This window comes from Aulonocara stuartgranti, assembly GCF_965226115.1.
Source record: "Aulonocara stuartgranti genome assembly, chromosome: 11".
NCBI classification, from domain to species: Eukaryota; Metazoa; Chordata; class Actinopteri; order Cichliformes; family Cichlidae; genus Aulonocara; species Aulonocara stuartgranti.
The window spans coordinates 17,000,828-17,022,301 of record NC_138947.1 but is presented as its reverse complement, the minus strand read 5'-3'; the positions used below and the strand labels follow the sequence as shown (position 1 = coordinate 17,022,301).

The 21,474-nt window shown below is 40.5% G+C and overlaps 1 protein-coding gene and 1 long non-coding RNA gene across 3 annotated transcripts in view; one reads left to right on the top strand and one right to left on the bottom strand.

The window, feature by feature from the left end:
• The window catches only part of cadm4 (cell adhesion molecule 4), a 168,533-nt gene that overhangs the window by 47,106 nt on the left and 99,953 nt on the right, over positions 1 to 21,474 (top strand). Inside the window, exon 1 of one of the 2 annotated variants that reach the window (XM_082551644.1) lies at positions 14,531 to 14,558. The exons of the other annotated variant lie outside the window; for it this stretch is intronic. Within the exon in view, the coding sequence (XP_082407770.1) occupies positions 14,546 to 14,558 (13 nt within the window). The 5' untranslated portion in view covers positions 14,531 to 14,545. Of the gene's footprint in view, positions 1 to 14,530; positions 14,559 to 21,474 lie in introns of those variants that run through there. 2 annotated transcript variants of the gene reach the window in all.
• LOC309717845 lies at positions 1,303 to 3,049 on the bottom strand. Its single transcript, XR_014279826.1, has 3 exons — positions 3,034 to 3,049; positions 2,845 to 2,915; positions 1,303 to 1,346 (listed from the first exon to the last, which is right to left on the bottom strand). It is a non-coding gene; the product is annotated as an uncharacterized lncRNA (long non-coding RNA).

The window sequence follows — 21,474 nt, the reverse complement described above, 5'->3', positions numbered from 1 at the left end:
TTTTGCTTCCTTCACCACCCCCCTTCCCACATCTATCCTCCGCTGTACCCCTTGGCCACCCACATGTGCTTTCTCTTTCTTACCTTTCTCCTCTATTCATTCCTCACACCTTTCTTGTTGCTCTGCAGCCCTCCATCCTATGTCCTCTGTAATAGCCCTAAGTTTTAGTGACTGCACGAATGTGTCAGCCTGAGCGATGGCCTTTTCCTTTCTCCCTCCATCTTTCTGCGTCCCTTTGATTTCACCCTATCTCTTATTTATCTTTCTTTTATTATTTCTTCCTTGTAATTCTTTGCCTCAGAGGGTGAACCTCAATATCCTATTGGATTAATTTTTTTTTAGTATGACATTCATGGCGTCAAAGGCTTTTATCACAGCACCACATCTACTCCTACCTCTTGCTTGCATCCAGTCTCTCCTCTGTATGCACACCCTCTCAAAACTTCACCACACATATTGCATTGACAAAGGGGTAAAGCCAAGCACCTGTAATACCTCTAATTCAGATACTAAAGAACCAACTTTTCTTTTGGCTCTCAACTCACCTTTAATTTTTTTCTGCACCCCTTCTCTTACTCTTCATCCATGGCCTCCACTTTTAAATCCCTGTCTGTGTCTGTTATCTCCTCTTGCGCTCTTTACTTTCTCTCAGCATGTGCTCAGATTCCATTTGGATTCCTGTCAAAATGAAGATATCCGTGTGTAATTCAAAAGTGGAATAATAGAAAAATGAAAGGCAAGCAGGCTGAATGAGTGAAAGAGGGAAAAAAAAGGCTTGTTGGAAACTTGAGTAGGGCAAACTGTCTTGTTCGTGTTCGCTGCCATTCTTTTACTCTTTCTTTCTCAGTTACCTCTATTCTCTCTGTCTCTCTCCCTCTCTCTCTCACGTTATCCAGGCCTCCAGAGGGATCCACTTTAGAGCTGCATGAAAATCAATCACTCCCAGTGTCCCGTCCACTGAGTCCTGGTGTGGGGGGTTCTTTCAACCTTCTTTTGTGCTTCCCTTGTTCTTTTTGGGAGGCTCAATCCCATCCATTTAAAAAACAAATCACTTGGTATTTGCTTAAGGTGGAGGGGGCTGATAAAACAAAGCAAACCCAGTTTGGCCTCTCTGTGCGCCCCTCTGAACACTTGGCTCCATGATCTGCATAGTGATTGGCTCGTAAGACGGTGGGACTCTAATTCATGTTGTTTTAAGGTGTGTCCTTTTTAATTCTTAGAGTGGCTGCCTGGTCTGTAGGACCGGTAATCCAATAGGTTGCCCTGTTTAAAGGACTAAATTAACCCCCGTCTTACCCCCAGTCTTCTTCTGTCTTCCTCGGTCTGTCTTATTCCCTCAAGCAGTGCTGGAAAGGGAGGGAGAAGAGACAGAGAGGGGGACAGACACTCCATTTCAAACAAAGTTATTGTGTTGCAGAAGGGTTTGAGCACAAGTGTGAATGTGTATGTGTTCCAGTGCTGCTATCCTTGTGTGAACCAGTCTGAGCTCGAAACCTTGGAAGCAAGGACGTCTCTGGCAAGTGAAAATGGTTTCATACAAAGTGAATTTTCAGCTCTCCACTTCAATACAGGGACGCTTTGTGATGAAGTACTGAAAATGTAAAAGTTACGTTTAAAAAAAAAGAGTGTTCTGTGAATAATGAATCGATACAATTAGATATTATAAAGTGTTTTTTCTACACTCAGGTGAACCCTGTGATATTTCTTGTTTTTTTTCCACCCATGTACGGCGCGATTGGCGGAGCATTCGTGCAATGCCTGAAACTCATCGACTGGAAGCAACTGAGCTACAGTGTCAAAACATGGCCAAGAGGAGCACCGATCCACTGATCAATAGATGGCTCTACCTTCTGAATTTTTTAAATGTCATTTTTCAATGACGTGAACATCATATGAAATCCAATTCTCCTCCACCATAAAGGGTTTGAGGCAGAAATTTTACAGATGGACATTTCACAACATAAACCCAGTAAACCCGAGGATGTCTGCCACCAGGAGAAGAGAGAAAATATGTCTTTCTAATTTTGGTGAGTTGCTCTGTCAGAGGGCAACTCTACAGAGTTACTAATCAGAGCCTGTTAACAAGTCTTGAGAAGTAGTACTGCGTGTGCAAAGAGAAGCTGATGGCGATTGAGGCTGAATGCTGCAAAGAAATATCAAAAAACCTTGCATTGCAGTGCCAGAAACCAGTCATCTTTCCAGATTTCTATAGCCCGCTCTTACCTTTTGCTCAAGATTAGTGGCTCAGCAGGCTCACTGGTTATTTTGCTTTGTGAGTAATATCGATACCAAGATTTGACAAAGAATACAGAAAATACTAACTTTAGTTTTACAATGAAATTTTATGTAAGAGGTCGTTATTAGCTCAACAAAGTTGCATTAAGTGCTTAGTATGTGTCTAGCATGGCTTTAGCTGAAGCCAAGTGATGCTAAAAATGGTTATGAATGAGTTGTGGGTGAGGGAACAATCAGCGGACAGGCTGTCGTATATTTAAAAATAAGATGACAAGATGTTTTTGTGCACCACTCCAACACTAAAATGCACTCATAGAAATACATACAGGAACACAAAGGTTTTTTTTTTCTTTTTGGATATGAAAGCAGAGGCAAAATAAAATACTCTATACGCTCCCATAAATGCCTGACGCGATGGAAGATTTATTTGTAAGACGCAGTGCCAAACCCCCTGGAGCTTTCATCGTATTAAAATTGTTGTATTCACCAGTCACACACACACACACACACACACACACACACACAAGGACACACTCCGTTTTGCATTCCATAAAAGAATCCGATTTTTCCCTGATTTTCACAACACTTTCTTTCTTTCTTCTTCCTTACTTTGCGGGCAGGTAGAGCAGGTCATCCACTCCCCAGCAAAGTCTGCGATGGTATCCCACTGATGATGAAAACTGATGAACGTAGATTAGAGATGAAATGAATCTGATGTCATAAAAGTGAGCGTAAATAGGTGATTATGGTTTATACTGTTAACCAAATATATAAAAACAGTTCATTTAGTAGAATTACCACAACTGTAATCATCCTCATGTCCTCTTCCTACCCTTCCTGATGTCGCCATCTTTTTTTCTTCTTTTCGTCGTCTGTTCCCAGTAGTCATATCTAAAGTGTCCGCTGGGGATAGAGCGCTTTCATTAAAGTCATTATGCAATCGCCCATGCTCCCCCTTTTTCCGAATCATTTTATTTTTCCTTTCCAGTGGCTTCTCCCTCCTTCCTTCTCTCTATACTCTTCCTCACTACTGTCTGTCACATGCTGTAAGAAATACAGGAGATTAATATATTTTGCTCCTTCTCTGTTATTGCCATGGTGTATCTGGTTGATCTCACTAGCATCTATCACTCACTCTCTGTCTACCTTCACTTTTTATTTCACTGATACTTCTGTCTCTCTCTCTTTTGCTCCTCTCCTCACATTATAATCTCTCTATTTTCTCTGTTATCTACCTTTTCCTGCTGACACACAGCTTGCCTTCATAACATGGGATGCTACATGTAAATCCTTTACTATTCTCCACAGATTAATCTGCAACGCAGCATTCCCACCTCTGTTTTCTATCTGTTTTCCATACTTCCTTTGATCTCACTATGAATTCCCTCTTTCTCGGGCTGTCTGTCTTCTCATTTTTACCCCTTATACCTGTTACTTTGATTATTTTTTTTTTGCCGCTCATCGTCATGTTCTGCTTTACTCTGTCCCTCATCTGTGCATCCCCCTCCCTTTCAACTAACTTTGTTTCTTGTCATCTTTGAATCCCCTTTTTCCCTCCCCTGGTTTCTTTTCCTGTTTAAATTCCTCACTATCCACTCTGTCATTCTTCTAGTTTCTTCAGGCTTCTTCTACGCTTTCCCTTCATCTTCCTGTTAACCACCCACTCTCCCAAAAATCCATAAAAAGGCCTCTGAGTTTATCAGAACTAGTTTTTGCTTCTTTTTTTTATTTTCTCATTCTTGCCTGACTTCTACCCTAACCCTTTCCCCATTATAACTGTATGTATACTGTGTGTGTATATATAAAAATATATATCATTGTGCCCTAGGGCTTGTCCCAAATCTAAATGGGGCCCGTGGGGAGCACACCTCCCAGCAGTCTAATATATTCAGGACCCAACATGAATATTTCAAACAGTGCCTTGTTTCTGTTTATTTAATGACACAGCTAATTCAAATGCCTCCAATGATTAAAAATTCATTTTATTTGTTAGATGCTTGCCTTTTATTTATTCCTGCCACTGCGTACATAAACAGCCAGAATGAGAGTGTGTGTGTGCGTATGTGCATATGTTTGTGAGGCTATTTGTGGGGAGTGCAGACACATGGAGACAAGTGGAGGCTTGCTTTGTGCTTCTTGCAATCCCCTTTTGAGTGGGTAACATGTGTTGCGCAGAGTGAAAGAGCACATGTGCATGTGCTTGTACTCGTGCGTCTGTGTGTGAGTGTTTGCATGGCCTAATTTTCACATTGTTTAGATTTTTCCATCTTTCCTCCAGAGGCCTCACTATCACAGCAGAACAACTTCCTTCATCACAGAGAAAAAACACAGAAACCGAACCGCTCTAATGCATTCAGACCTCTTTGTTCCATCTTCCCTTGCCTTCTCATTTATTCGAATGATTGGTGCTGTTCCATCTTTTCAACCAGCTGTTTCTATATCGCCTATCCTTCCCTGTTGTCCCATGTTGCCTTTCATTTCTCCTGGTAGAACAAGTGCCTCTTTATTCCTCTTATTGATGTTCATATGCTTGTCCCAGTCATCGACAGTCATAACACTGATCCTTTGCGCTAAAGGTGCTGATGCTGATTAGTTGTGAAAACTGTCAAAGCTTTATGTTTATGGTCTATATTTTTTGTGAACAGCATGTATGTACCAAGGTGCACATGCATGTTCACCCCACAAATTCCAAGTGACAACTGATCCATCAACGCATGTCGTCCTTTAAGTCTTCTGTTCTTTATCTCTCTTTTCTGAGTCTCCATGCGTACCTTCTCTCTGATCCTCCTCTTTGTGTCGTTTACACTCTCCATCTCCTCTCCTCTTCTCCCCTCTATTCTCTTTCCCTTTGTACCTCTTCTACATGTCGGGAAAGAAATCTCTTTCATTTGATTTTTATTTCCCCCTTCCTTCCTCATCTAATCTCGTCACAAGGCGCTGGCAAGTGAGGAAAAGAAAAGGCGCGTGTGAAAAATGGGGTCTTTATTCATGTTGTTCCACCCTTTCTTCTTCGTATATGCCGCCTCTTTTGCCGGAAGGGTGAGTTTGTCGCACATATCTGAGAAAAAAAGAGTCGGGGAAAAAAGCTCAGTGGAGGAGTGAGAGATGGTACAGAACAGCAGGGAACAAAAACAGGAGAGAGAGAGTCAGGAAGGGATTTTTTTTTTGAAGGGTTGTCAGGCCATGTCGAGTGAGAGAAAAGAAGGGACATGAAGAGAGAGGAAGAATGCGGAGGTGTCAGATCTGTTTATCTCCCTAAAGAAAGTGACAGTCGTTTACCAGCTAACAATCCATTCTTGCTACTGCACTTCTCTGAGTCCTTTTGTGTGTTATTCTGTCTTTCACCCTATTTTTCTCCCTCTCTCTCCCCTAGAGCGTGCTTTCAGAAGCGGCCTTGCCAATTTACTGTAACTCTCCATCATCTTTTTTCCCTTTTCCTCATTTTCCTTTTTCATCTCCCTGCATTTCCTTTCTCAATCAAATATACATGGGCTTTTGCAGGACGCCCTGTCTTTCTCTCTTTTCTCTCTCTTTCAAACATTCTCTGATGTTTTCTTCCACCACTGTCACAGCATTTTATCTTGACATTTCAAAACCAAGGCGCTTTCTCTCTCCAGGAAAAATGTCTCAATTGTACACATGATGTTGGGCTCATTCATGTGCTCGACTGTGTGTGTGTGTGTGTGTTTGTTACCCTGCCTTTATTGAAGAATGTGTGTAGGCCATCTATTTCATGAAGTATTCTGGTGCCCTGAGGCGTCGCTCAGACGCACACCATTCATATCGTCTGCGCTCTGTTGTCAACTTTTAACAACAGTCATTCTGTTGTCGCGTGAATGTCTCCATTTCTATATTTGTGTGTGTTTACATGAATTTGGGATTGTTCATACGTGGACAAGGATTAATAATTGATTACGCTGAAAGTGCAGCCACTATCGTCACTAGTGGCGATAGTGGCATGTGTGTGTGGGGGGCATTGCATGTGTGTGTGTGTGTGTTGTTGTTTGTGTGTGTATGTGTGTGTATGTTTGCTCCCTCAAAGAGAAATTATCACTGGAAGGTTGCTGCCCTATTGGCAAATGCCAAATGTTTTGTTCTGCTCTGCTCCAGGTTAATTGGCTGATTGAAGTACAAGACTCCCACTAATGCTTTCTTGTGCTGTAATCTGTGTGAGAGAATGTACGTTTTTATCCGTGTGACGGTGCCTCCCCCTGTGTTTATTAGAAAAGAACAAGTTTTTATGCTTAAACCAAGACAAGCAGTGCAGGAGGCGATGATAAGGATAAATCCTGTTATTGTCATAGTTTCTGCTGGTTATGTTGACATTATTCTCAACAAAATTACCATCTGAGATCCGGGTCTATGCAAAAATTAGGTGTGGTGCTGCAAATAACTAAAGTGGTGTAATGTTATGGTTTAATAAAGAATTAGTGAACTCTAATGCAGCATGGAAAACAAAACACAAAGAGAATCTGGAGACGTGGACTAGATGGTGTGTCAGGTCAGAGTGAGACGCTGGAATTGGTGAGTGGGCTGGTAGGCAAAAAAAAGCAGGCAGGCAGGGTCTCACAAAGTCTAGCTGGCACACGAAGGAGGTCTGAAGCACAGAGAGAGGAAAATGTGGTAAACAGAGGCAGGTCAAAAATACAAGAGCTAGAGAAAATGCTCGGGGAGCCTGGTTTGTCTACCACAATAGTTGATGGACAATCTGGCAAAGAATGGGCGTAAAAGCTACGGTGTTTATATACTGTAGGTTGGTGTTGTAGTTGATGTGAAACAAGTGTGCCAGCTGAGGAGTAAACCATGTCCGAGAGAGAAAAAAGGACTGGGAAATAGCTCTGTAACAAGCAGCAACCTTAAAGACAGAAAAAATGAAGCCAAAATGGAAATGCCCAAAACTCAGTTTTATTTAGTAGCTCGAAAAGTGATTCAGTCCACAGAGACCTCATCTTAAAATACACACGTTTGAAGCAGAAATATACTATTTTGACAGCCTAGTACAAAACATGGCTGTGGTCTCTAAAGCTAATGTACCTCTTTCTGACAGCTGAATGGGTGATGAAATTTTATATAACTCATTCGTTTAAATTGTATTCGAGATTTAAGTTATGCACAGTTGGGCGCTTTGAGCTACAGGTTGGTGCAAATTTATCTTGTTCTAAGTTGCACAAAAATGGATCCTAAGGATGATAGAAATGTAGTTTTAAGCCTGCTGTTTGGTAGCCAATATTAGCACATCTTACAATTAGACTGGTGCCTTATGAAGCTAGGCAGTCAGTACAAGTGTTACTTGATGCTTACATAAGAGCTCTCGCCTGAAGTATAGTCACTTCATATTTAAAAAAAACCTACAAAAGGCAGCAGAAAACTGATCTCTTTAGCAAATCCTGTACACAAACCAATGCCTGGCGTGAGATTATATTTAATATCTGGATCTTTTTTTTTTGTTCGCGAGAACTTAAAATATTTATTTCCTGAGCTTTTCAAACCAAGATACTACCAGACACCATAATAAACATATAAAATAAGGAGCAAGTTTTTGTGTTTTGTAAAAACATGATCCAAGACTTACTGAAAGCTGACAAACAGCAGACAGACTTTTAACACAATTACTCTGAGGGCCATTTGTTAAAGAGTACCTAAGCTGACCCGAGCGCTGGATTCTCTGTGGGCGATGTTATTCTGAAGCTGAAATGTCGCTTATGCTTGAAAAGAATGCATGAAAAGCTCTGGACATGTGTGCACATGAACATTGTGTGGATGTCTACGCTTTGTGTTGAGAAAGAAAGAAATTTTGATAAAGTGTAGCCTGTCAAGTTTGTGTGTGTGTGTGTGTGTGTGTAGTTCAGAGTGCTGGTTAAATGAGAGGGGTAATGCTATAGCTTTGTGAGAGCAACACGGGGCCTAACTCAGCATTAGTCTGATCGACTGATCTCCATTTGTTCCACTCTTGTAGAGAGAGGCAGGGAGAGAGAGAGCAAGGGAGAGAAAAAAGGGGTACGGAGAGATAGAGGAAGCGGGATGGATTACATAACCATTTGGGGGAGAAAAAGAGGAAAAATAATAATCTGTAACAAGTGAGCCAGCTAAATTTGAATGATGTATTAGGTCATTGTGACAAAAATCCTCATCCACTCAAAAATCCCGCTTACACACAGTGAAGCACAAATTCTTCTTCTTCATAAATTTATAACCTAGACCAAAAGTCAGGGATGCAAAATGACTTGTGTATATTACCTTATGTGGAACACAGAGAACCATTCGAAAAAGAAAGTCAGATTGTCCATTTTTTTTTAGCTTTTTCTTTCTTCAAAAAACGTAATCTTTTGTGGATCCAGGGGCAAAACAAAGAAAATGTGCATTTATAAATTTGGTCTAGTGAGCGGTTACTCTAAAAGAGGGAGGCAAGTAATTTTAAAGGAGAGAAAATGATAGTAAAGATAGATAGGGGAGAAGAGGACTCTAGAGCCTTCTCCCTTTTCTTTCCCCCAACATTGCAGTCCTTTGATCTGAGCTCATGCCAAATTTAGAGATGTGGTTTAGCCCTAACCTTTCGTCATCTCTCTCACTTTTCTCTCTCTCGTACATAGAAACACTCGTTGAAAAGGCTCTCTCTCTCTCTCTCTCTCTCCTACCCTGTGTTTCTCTCTCTCTTTAACACACACAGCACAAATCCATGCATTCACATGGCTTCATGCTGTTATAATTTGGATTCCGCGTGAGTGGGTGCATAACGATGACAGCTAGAGGACGGCATGAAAGAACTGCCACCCAGTCCTCGAACTGAGACAAGCTCATATACCCAAACCCAGCCTATCTGCTTAACCAGCACCGGATCACATTATAACCAAGTCCCAAAAGCCTAACACTGATGCCTCGGGCCTTTTTTTCTCCTTCTTCAGATGTAATTATCATTAACACTAGAAATCACTGCTGCTCCAACGCTGCTACTTTGAAAAAAATATTCATTTATTTTTCTTTTCGACATTCACAAAGCTCAGGGACTGTAATCTGTTTTCTGGAATGGAGAAGTTATGCATAGTCAAAAACCAAGAATGCATGAAAGGTGGTAATTAGAAATGGAAAAAAAAGTTCTGATGTTATCATCAAACCAAGGTTATCTCAGTAAGGAAAAAAAAAACAACGGAAAACTGAAAAACCTAAAGTTAAAAACAAACTAAAATATTAAAAAAAATATATATATGTAGAATTTTTTGGTCCATGACAAAAGCCTCTTAAAACGAAGGAAAGGAAAAAATGTTAGGAGGTTAAAAACACGTATTGCACTCATAATTTCTTTCACTGACCTTGTCAGCAGGCTAAAGCATAAATCCTAATTGTGTTGATGGCTGTCTTATGACTGAGGTATTCATATTTCATTTAGATTAAATACACTTACATATGAAATAAATGTATACATTTTTCATTTTATTTCATTACAGTTCACATACAAAACACACACACTTGATTCCAGTCTGGGTTGAACCTAAAGAGAAGCAGTGAAAACATTTAAAAATATGTAGTTTTGGAAACATTTATCCTGTGAAGTAATTGTATTTATCATTACTAAAATTCTCACATGATGTCACACCATTTGTTTGATAGCAGGACTTTTTTATTGATTTCATACCCCAGTCCCACATGCATTTTTTTAGAGCTGTTCTAAAACACTGACATTTGTTGAGTTATTGGTCTTTGCGATAAATCTTTCAAAGAAATCTAAACCATTTTTTTGATATGTACACAGAATATAGATTCAGAAGCTTTGCTACATAAAGATTAAATAAAATGAAATATGCTGGAAGCTATATAAATTCAATTAAGTGAAATAAAAAATAGAAAAGCTGTAGTATTTGAAAATTAAATTATATCCATATATTTCCCTCTACTTATCCAATTATGGTTCACAGGGAGTGGCTGGATCCCATCCCAGGCAGGGTGCACCCAGGACAGGTTACTAGCCTGTCACAGGGGCTAACACTGGGAGGCAGGCGACCATTCACACTCACACTTACAATTTGACTAATTTACATAACATGCCTGTTTTTGAATTGTGGGAGAAATATAGAGTGAAACACACACACACACACACACACACACACACACACACACACACACACACACACACACACACACACACACGAGTCCCAAATGGGTGTTGGCTCTGAACCCAGGACCTTCCTGCTGTGAGGTGACCAGTGCTAACCACTGCAGCACCCCTAGATGAAAATCCTATTCTATAACGCTGTCTGTGTTGTACACACCTGGTCACATTTACTCTGGTTTGGGCCAGCGCAAAACCCTCTTTTGGCATTAAAAAATGATTTGCTGGGGAGGTGAAGTGATAAGTTTGGGAATGAAATGCTTAGACATTTATTTTTGGTGTGTGTATTGCATATTTGGAGGAGTATTTGCAGGCATTTCCTTTGTAGAGTGCTGAATTTGGGGAGGAAGGTATTTAAATATACTCATACAGTGTGATTTACTAAAGTTTGCAGAAGGAAATTTGCTTCAAATCCTGTCATTATTTAACACAGGAAAAAAAAAGCATCTCTTGTTTTGCACTTTACCTGCCTGTGATAATAGCAGCTAGGAGGAGAACACTGTGTGAAGTAGAAAAGAGAGAGTTTTCTCCATTTGTGTTAATCTATTTGGAAGGCCAGAAGGCCATTGCAAGGTATCAGTTGGTCAGTCAGGTTATTCTTAATTTTATGGAGAAAATCAAAGATCATCTTGAAACCTCAACTAGACGAAATCACAAAATAAGCCACAACCAGACAAGCTTTTCTATCTGCTGTGGTTTGTGTAGTGCACATTTTTGTCCCTGGCCCTCAGGTTGCTGATGTCAAGAGCACATATAATATTTCCAAACTGCCAAGAGGCTCTTCAAAACGTGAAGCAGTTTCAGCCACAGAAGATTTCCCAAATGTCCTATGAGCAATTAGGAAACTCATGTTTAGTTGATTTGCCCATTTGAAGCCAAGCATGTGTTCTGCATGAGAAGGCAAACACACACTGCATAAATATCCGGGTAGTGTGTAACCCCACCACACTTATTGCCAGTGTCGTGGCTAAACACCCATGATCCATCGATGATTCATTTACTGTCTGTAATAGCTGCCTTTTTCAAAAAAGTAAAGAATAAAGATTAAGTTTATATTTTCACGATTTGTTTTCTTACAGCTGGTAAACTTTAATGCATCGATAACCGCCTCACTGTCTCTATTTTAGAAGTGACCATGCCAGCCCCTTCTAAGGTTTGATAGTCACATCAGTCCAGAGGTCACTCCTCCGAGGTCACCATCAGAGGAGTGCTATGATAGGTTGACATCAGTCCTCAAACTGAAATTAAGTCCATAATCAATGTATTCAGTCTGTTTCCCTGTTCTAAATCGAACCGGATGGGCACGCCTCCACAGCCTCAATAAGGCCTGCCACATTGCACTGTGCAATGGGATGCCTGTTATGATGGTGGAAGAGCCCAATGATGGATTTAGCCCTTGAACCACTTCTGATCTCATGCAGGCTGTAGATGGATAAAAGACATGGGAACTGAATATTAATGATGATTATTATTTATTTTTTTGGGAAAATTTTCATATTGCTGTTTCTGTCGAGCATACAGAAAGCTACATGTGATCTTTAACTTAATGACATTCAGTTTTCAGATAATGTTGAATGCTTCAGTTCCATGGACAGCGAAGTTATATTTCCCACAGAGATGTCAGTGGGGTAAATTAGCCTCTGTTTTCTGCCAAACTGCTTCCGGGAAGTTAGGCAAGTTAGCGTGGGAGAAAAAAAAGTCCTTGCAGTGGTAATGAAATGAACACGGGTGAGTCGGGTTACTGCCTGATGTGAAGCTTTCTGCAAGAAAGAATCAACTGAAACTTTTTTTTACTAACCAAATATAGCAGATTAATGATTTATAAAAGGAGGCGACGCAGAAATCAGAGTGTTTTTGGTGTGCAGTTGCACATGCTGGTGTCATTTAGACAAATGAAACCCAAGTATCAGCTTAGAAACAATCAATCCAAATTGTGCACAAGATTATGAAAATACAACCTTCGAAAATAAAAAAATAAAACGTTGCCAGATTCTGATATCAGCCCAAGCTCACACACTAGGCTTGTCAGTGCTGCTGTGATTGTAACAGTTTGCATATTGTGTTCTTCAAGTCACTGCAAGTCTATGTCACAGACAAGTAGTTGCTGGGATGAGAGAGTGTGTTCCAGTCTTGAACCACGAAAAACAACAAGACCCAGTTAATCACTGGCATAAACTCTGGTTCTGAGAATAGACAGCTGTTGAGGTTGTTAAAACAATAATCTGAGTCTTTAACGGCTTAACAGGTGCATTGTTGTGTACTTCAATTTATGCTGCACTTCCCATTACGCACAACATTATCATTTACCTTGTGCAGAACTCTCCTGAAACGCTGGCGTCATTGAGCTTTGCACTGAAAGGCTGCTGCGTCAAAAGGATATTTGCTCAGCAGGGTCCCGACGCATCTTCTCCAAGGCTTTATTAAATGAAACATTTTCTTTTGGACATGTCATCAAATTATGTCATCGTTTCCATCTGTTCAACACGAATCTCCCCACCCCACGCATTAATTTTTCTCACAATGTTGCTCCAGATTCATATAGATTGAACATTCATTTTACTGTATTTGTTACATGTCTCCTCATCACTTATTGGAAAGTTGCTTTTCTCCCTTGCCCGTCCTTAGTCTACACTCCACTGCATAAAACATATGCTGCACTGTAATATGTTTGTCACAGTACAAGTAACAATCTGTGCCTATGTGTTAGATGATTGGCCTCATAATCATCATGTCTGGTTCTTTACGACAGAGCTCTGATTTGTGCTGCGCTTGTTAGATTGTGCTTGTCATTACTGAAACGAGCAGGTGGGGTCGGCGTTCACAAATTGTACCTGCAAAACTTTACACTAACTTTGTAAATCTTGTTTTGGTTAGAGATGAGGTTTAACAAGACGTCGTTCAAATAGCTGTTTCATATTACCCTTTTATCAGTTAGGCAAAATGAAAGAAACAATCTTGCTGGTGAAAATAGTAAAAAACTCACAAAGAGTTCAAATACACCATCAGGAAAACTTGTGACCTCTCACTCCGGAGGCCTTTTTTTTTATCCTACTGAGATTACTGAGATAAGGTGCAGAGCCACAATGCTGATGTGAGAAGATGGTGCTGATTGGAGTCGAGACAAGTAAGTTCACAATGCAATAGTGAGCCAATCATATCATATATACATTTATGTCTTCCTATATCGCAACACTGAACAGACAAGTGGAAGAGGGTGGACGGACGGATGGATGGATGGTCTGACTGGGCCACTCCAGTCTGTGGAAACTATATCAGCATCTAAATGTTTATTTTTCCATTGTATTGAAGTCAGTGTTGACTGTGAAAATAAAATCAGCATTTGCAGTGAATAGAAGGTGATTTTTTTCTTTCCAATTGGTTTTAGCTCATACAAATATCAATAGGGCTATGTCTATGTGGGGGATTAAGTCAACAGCTTTCTCTCCATAAATGAAACAACCTAAGGGCTTCAAACTGCTGGTGTGTCAACACAAATTCTGCTCTGTCAAGTAAGACAAGTAAGACCTAAAGTGAAGATAAACCTGAAGCTGTCAGCAGAGTCTCATCTATGTCAGATGCATTCCCACCACTGTTTAACCTTCATATTTTCACTGAAGGATGGTGCCTAGGTGGAGCATGGAGGAAGCAGGAAGCACGACACCTCACTGAATATTTTGGATGATTATCTGTTCTGTTCTCACATGGGCTCAATTATATTGATTTCAACCAGGGAAACAGCAGGTTAAAATTACCAGCATGGCTGATTCAGACATTTGCGTTCTTATATACAGCGCCGCAGGGTAATGTCTAGAAAAGTGCAGGGTTGCAGTGCATGTGTGAAAACAGCTACAGTATATTACACTCGGCTTGACCTTGCTAATGGCATGCTTCCAATTTGAGTTGGTGGCCTACAGTGAAGGTGTATTAGGAGCGAAGCAGCAACAGAACTAGAGTCTATGTCAGAATGAGCTTGCTGGTGGTGCACTGTCTGAGCCTGCGGGGTCGACCATTACCTGCGTTCATGGGGTTTTATTGAGAGATTTTGTGTGTGTTTGTGCCAAAGCAGATTGCACATGTGTTCATGCGATTTTGGGTGAGTGGTGAGTTGATGTGCAGTTTATTGTTTGTGTGTGTGCAGGTGCTGCTGCGGGGTTATGTGGCGTGTTATGTGAAACTGAAGGTTCAAGCAGCATTTTTAGATGAATAATGAGCAGTTTTGGTAAGTTTGGGGACCACCGTGTAGATTTTTACACATGGGTATGGGGACGTCGTGTGTTCTATCTTGTGGGCAATGTACCGTGTGTCATGTGTGCAGTGTTTTCTCTTGCTGTGACTGGTGAGAGGTCTGGATAGCACAGAACAACAAAGAAGAGAGAGAGAAACAGCAGGTGAGGTCAGTTAGAAAGCTATGCTGGCCAGCACTTTCTAATGAGACTTGGAACCTGCCCTGTAGCAAGGAGCTTGGCAGGCATAGAAATGAGGTAGGATGGTGGGGAAAAGGGGTTAATTACAGAGGGAGATGTGAAGAAGGTTATTTTCCATAATCACCTTTGTTATATTATTCTCTCTTTTTTGCATTAATTTTCTGTGTGATGGCATGAAAATAAATTGATTTTCAGTTGTGTGTGTGAACATCCTCATCTGTTATAATCACAGGGAACGAGTAGCAAGGGTGGGAAGAAGAAAAGGAGAGAAGAAGTCAGTAGGCTAGTTGCAGATGAGGGAGATGAAGGAAAAAATGGCTAAAGGCAAGACGCTGATTGAGACAGATGAGAAAAAAATTAAATGAAGAGAGAGAAAAAATACAGCTGAAGAGGCATGTAAACAAGTATTGTCTTCAAGGCTTAAACAGATCTGGAGCAAAGACACAAGAAGGAAAGGAAGCTGGGAAGGAAAGGAAGGATTAAATAACGAAAGAGATTTGAGCGATGCCTGAAGTGGCAGAGAACGGGACTTTGGAAAAAAGGAAGGAGGAGCTGGAAGATGGGAAAGTGAGAGGAGAACAAGTTCAGAGTCTTAGTATCAAAACATTTCCCTCCGCCTGCCACTATATTTCTTTATAATGACTTTTCTCATTCAACCTCCAGTCTTATTATCGGTGCTATTCAGCCAGCCTGCCCACATGGGTCAAGTGATGTTGACCTGAATCCTAAGTACCTTGTAGCACCTCAGACCCATCTCTCTAAGTCATTCATTAACAACCACGACGAGAGCTCAGGGGTGATGGCGAGTCGGTTAATTTCCTGAGCTCTATTTTTTGAGCTTTAGTGTAGAGCATACAGAATTGCAGTGCCAAGTCGTTCTGAAAACTCAAAGCAGTTGTTGAAAGATGTTATAGTTTGCAGAGTTACTGTAAATCACAGAGTTGATGAATGAGCGCTTTCAAGCAAGCGGGGTCAAACATCAGTTTAGACATTGATTGTTGGTACAATTGTGCTTTTTCATTTGCTGAGTGAGCGTTCCTGAGCCAGCACAATCAGCCAGTGGTTGTAGAGATCCAAGAAGTTCATGCTTAGAAATGTCTGGCAATCCAGTGGGCTCGAGATGCATATACGTGTAAATATGCTGACTGAGACTGGGTAAAGCATATTCACAGTCTAATTCCTCTGTGAATTGTTTGTGCAGAATTTGTGAAGAAAAATCTGTAATGAGGGATGGCAGCACAAAAGCCAGCATGGTTCAACTTTTGTCATCAGATCGCTTGGATTAGATAATGACATTAGGAGGTGTTAGGCCAAATTACAGCTCATATACACTAATTAGCAGAATGCTACTATTACACAAAAATGTAAAGTGCTGATAAAAGCTCTGTGGATCGTGAGCCAAAACAAGAAGCCATCAGTTAAAATGTGTTTCTATGAATAAGGTGAGAGAGATGTACACACTACAAAGCAAAAGAATAAAATAATATCACAGTGTAATGAAGGGGATAATTGTAGTAATGATACGGTGTGTTTGTGTCCATGAAGCTGTTTACCTGACTGCATACTGAACACCGGCTTACTTTAAGTGTTCACTGTAATTCTGTTTGCATTAAAGTGCCGTGCAAATTAAGGATAATTTGTAACCCCTTGCTACACGATGATGTAAACGCAAGCAAACATGTAGGGTGCTTTAAAAAAGCGGTATTATTTTTTTAAGATTCAAATAAAGTAGAGAGCCGTACAAATCCATTAAGAGGAGCTGAACATTTGTACACTTGCCTTTCTTTTTTTAGCAATGCAAGCCGTCAAACCACCTCCTGCCTCCATGTCTCCTCCATTAATTACAGCTTCCGTTCTCCTCTCCACCTCCCACCTCTCATCACTCCATCATTGGAAAGGGGTAAAAATATCACACCATAAGATCTCCTTACCAACGTCCCCCCCACCCCACTCCCCACCAACACCTTCATCCCATCTTTAAACAGTCACCCTCATTCTTTCATCTTGCCACATTACCACCTCCCTCCACTTACATCTGCCTTCCTCGCTCCGACGTTATTGTCACATTCCTTTTTTTTGCCTCTATCTTTCCATCTATCTACCCCTCCAGAATAGCCATCTCGCCATCTCTTTTCCTCTCTATTACGCTGTTGGTTTTACCTTCTAGCTTCCCTCATCTCTCACTCTCCCTTCCTTTTTTCTGAGGCGCAGCCTGCTCTTTCTCTTTTTGTCAGTAGAATGAAAGATAAAGATCTTTAATTAATCAATCCACATACTGTTGCCGACAGTGTCTCGCAGTCCTATGTCTGTGGCTCTGCCGCTGTAAAAAAAAATGCCCTTTTTTAACCTTTTCTATAATTCATCTTTCCTCTAAGAATACAGCAGTATTATTATTTTTTTTTCCTGATACGTTCCGAGGTCTGACCCTTTCGCACCTGGATGAGATTCTGCACAGGAATTATGATGAAAGTTTTCCTTAATTTTTAACCTGAAGTATAAGAAAATTGTTGATGTCTTTTTTATGATGTCTTTTTTGTATGACAGTTTAAGTACAAGTACTTCAAATTCAGTTTTAGTATTTTTGGTCTGTTGCGCATTTCTTTTTTTTCATGTCAGTTTGAGAAGCAACCATTAAAACTCTTCTTTTTCCAGGAAATTCAACTCGGTAAAATTCACTCAGTGTCAAAATGAATGGGTCCTCGTGGCTAAGTAAAATTGTATTGTAAGGGCCCCTTTATTTCGTTCATTCTTGGTGCCTTTGTCCTGCAAGCCTAATCAGTAATTAGCCCCAAGCTGGCAACTGGTGTATACCAGGTTCTTAAAGTCAGACAATGGAAAAGTTTTGATGAAGAGCAGGTGGGCTAGAAATGTTACAGCTACCAAGCTGCAATAAAGAGGTAAAACTGGATTTTTGCAGTATGGAAGCGATTTTTGTAAATGTGCTTTTTAAATGTTTTTGGGTCGAACGCCTGACCTTTTTTGGTATGGATGTGCTTTTTTCCATCTCATGCACTGCAGTGTGAAACGCCCTTATATTAACCTTTGATGTGTACTGAATCTGATCATATGCATCTGTGTATTCTGATTTGTCTGACTTATGACACCTAGAATGAAAGCAATTTTGATGGAAATTGCAGTTCACTCCGAGGATCTTTTCGCTAGATGGGCCAACATCCTCATTTTATTTTTGGCAACATTTTTTGGTAGATAAAGGCAAATGGCTTAATCAAGAATTGAGCTGCGGTTTGGGAAATGCCTCAAAGGGGACTGGTGGTGACTCCCGGGCCTGGCAGATCCCCATGTACTAATGAGAGTAGTAGTAGTAGTCAGAGGTGTGGACTCGAGTCACATGACTTGGACTCGAGTCAGACTCGAGTCATTAATTTTATGACTTTAGACTTGACTTGAAAAAATGTTCTAAGACTTGTGACTTGACTTGGACTTTTACACCAATGACCTGGGACTTGAATTGGACTTGAACCGGTTTACTTGAAAAGACTTGATATTTTACCCCAAATATAAAATTTAACATGCATATTATATAGAGATTGAAAATGTGACGTCATTCACGGGTAGAACCGCAAAGGATTCTGGGAACTCGTGGCAAGCGGTACTAGTGCACGCAGGCTTTCAATTGAAATCAGTCACACAGCGATAAAAAGAAACACAAAAATGTCAAGAAGCCGTTGTATTATTAACTGCAATAGCCGGTCGCATGACAGCCACGGGAAGCCGACGGGTAAAGAGATCGGTTGTTATCGGATTACGTCGTTGAAGAGAAATTGTTCGAGCCATGTTTCCAAAGTAACAAAGACGCGACTGGATTGCAGCCATTCAAAGACCAAATATAACGTCCCAGAACACTCCAGCTCACAGGTTAGTCTGCTCCAAGCATTTACACGAAGGTCAGTGTTTTTTAGTAGTTAATACGTCATTTTCATAACATAATTAGTGATATAGGTTACAAGCAAGTCTGGCGCTGAACAGAAATTGTCGCGCTATGCTCCTTTGTTTATTGTGCATAAATAGTGAATTGTCCTGACACAATATTGCGTTTCGCTTCTGTTATTATGGTACACTGACAAAAACATATACTTTTATTCACAGGATAAAACAGGTTTTTTGTATCACTAATTGCCCAGTACGATTACAGCATACAATATTATTGTCACTGCTACATTTCTGTGATGGGTACCAGAAATTATTTCCACTACTAATTAATTACCGTTGAGCTCAAAGGTCCTATTAATAAACGGTTAATGAATGTGTATTTATGAAGACGATTTGTGAGACTGGTAAACTTATGATACGTACGATGGTCTTTCGTTCTACACGGTGCATTTCAAGGTCCTGCACCCATCCGTCGGTAAACTGTACCTGGGCTTGTTGCAGTGACCGGAAGTTACTAAACTTCATGAGTGTATGCACTCACTCCAAGAACCGTGTAATTATAAATATGCATATAAATATGCTAAGATGAGATAGTTGACTTCATCTAACTAGCAAATGTTGTCCAGGCTACGTTGGTGATGCAGTTTTTTTTTAATGTGTGTGATATTTTTGTCATGCGATTTTAAAGCCGGTCCTACAACCGCATCCAAGAATAACATGCAGCTTATCTCAGAACTGTCGGTGAAAATTATTCTTGGAGCTAGGTTTAATTGAGCTGCATTTTAAAGAGGTGCAATTTCACAATTTGTGTATATTTTCTAAGTTCACTATTTTGTCATGTGTTGAGAAAAACACAGATTTTAAAATTACATGGTCTAATATTTACATTTAGCATAACTGCAACATTATTTTTTCTTTTTTTTTTTAAAGACTCGAAAGGACTTGAAATTCAAAGTTTCAGACTTGTGACTTGACTCGGACTTTTACACCAGTGACTTGAGACTCGACTCTGACTTGCCTGACATTACTTGAGACTTGACTTGAGACTTGAGGATAAAGACTTGAGACTTACTTGAGACTTGCAAAACAATGACTTGGTCCCACCTCTGGTAGTAGTAGTGAAGAAGTGAAAGAATTGAAAAAAGGGGACGAAGTGTGGGACACGAAAATGAGAATGAACAGCTTGTAGAACTGGGAGGTCATATATAGATAAGACCAGGAAGGGGCGTGTTCGGAGATATGGTCCTGCTCCTGAAAGAGCTGGAGCATAGAGCTGCCTCTATGTCGCAGCTACAGTTGCAGCCCCAACTGCTGACAGTATTGATAAGCAGACCAAACCAGAGCTAACTTCCTGTTGTTCTTTGAACACCGACTGTCCGCATGCACCTGTCCGCTTACTCGTATGTAGCATCTTTTCCTCACGTCTCTCCATCTCAGCTCTCCCTCTACCACCTCAGTTCTCCCCTTCCCTGCTGGCGAGCCAAGCTAGTTTGAAAACTACTGCTTTGTATTAAAAACTGGAGGGATGAATTTATGGATGCTTGGAAAGTTTTCTGCTTGGCACTCACTGCCTTCCCTTTCACTTTATTGCACCATACAAAAATCCTACTTGATGTGAAAAAAATTTGCCCTTTGTTTTTTTCAAAAGTTGTTGCGCCAAGAGCAAACAATGTGCCTGCCTCGCGCTGCTGGCTTCCTTCCATCAGAGTATATGTGTCTTTTTTAGCAGTCTAGGCATATTCACTCTAAGTTACGCTGTACGAGAGCCTTGATCAGATGCCTAAAATGTAAATGTCAGCTTCTGTACAATGTCTCTTTCTCTGATTTATAGCTGCTGCACAACACCATATTGTTCCTTTCCTTGGCTGTTGTCATGCTTTCTTAGCCTTTCCCTTCATGCCTACTGTTCCTTGTGGTGAGAACAGAGCTGTCAACAAACACATACACATTCACACAGATGTGTGCACATTACACCATCACACATACAGACTCACTGTGAGCCATGATTGTCTTCTACAGACAATGAGCGCCAAGTGTGACCTCTTGCAGCATCCCTGTGTCTTACACTATCACTCTGTAATCCCTCATCTGTCCCTGTCCTCATCTACACCTGCTTCTCTTCACAGTCCTCCTCACGCTGCTCATTCCTTACAGTTGTTTTCTTTGTTCACACCCTTGTCTTTGCTAATATTTTTCTTTCTTCCTCCATTCTGCATCCCCTTAAGTTTCAATTTGATCTCTCCTCTTAAAAATACAAAAAAACCAATGTTGTTTTATCTCTGGTTTTCCTTTCAGCAAACTAAGCTCTGAGCTCTCATCCCACCATCCGATTATCTTGACCTGTTAGCTTGATCACTATTGACCCTGGCGCTGTCCCACGATCCTTTCATTTCCTTTCATCTCATGCTGTCCTTTGCCAAATCTATTTTGGGCTGTCTGTTTACCTCTCCATTTGAATTAAATTTAAATGAATCAAAATTAGCCCTAATTACTCTTCCTATACTGGCAAGCATGGAAAATGACTTAATGTTACAAGGGCATACTTCACTTGTATAACAAAACTGCAAGACACTCGGGCGATATGTCTAACTGGATAAACACTAATTAAATAGTGTAATTAAAAGACAGTGCAAAGACGGAAAGAAGGTCATGCACAATTTAGCACAGCCTGCTACGCCACAAAACCCATTTGACAGGTTCGTTTGAAGTTTGTATGATTGACGTTGATACGTAGCTTTTTATTTTTTCCAACACTGACAAATTTTAGTTGATGGTTCAAGTTCAGTATAAGACAAAAATCGATAGAATTTCCTAGCGAGT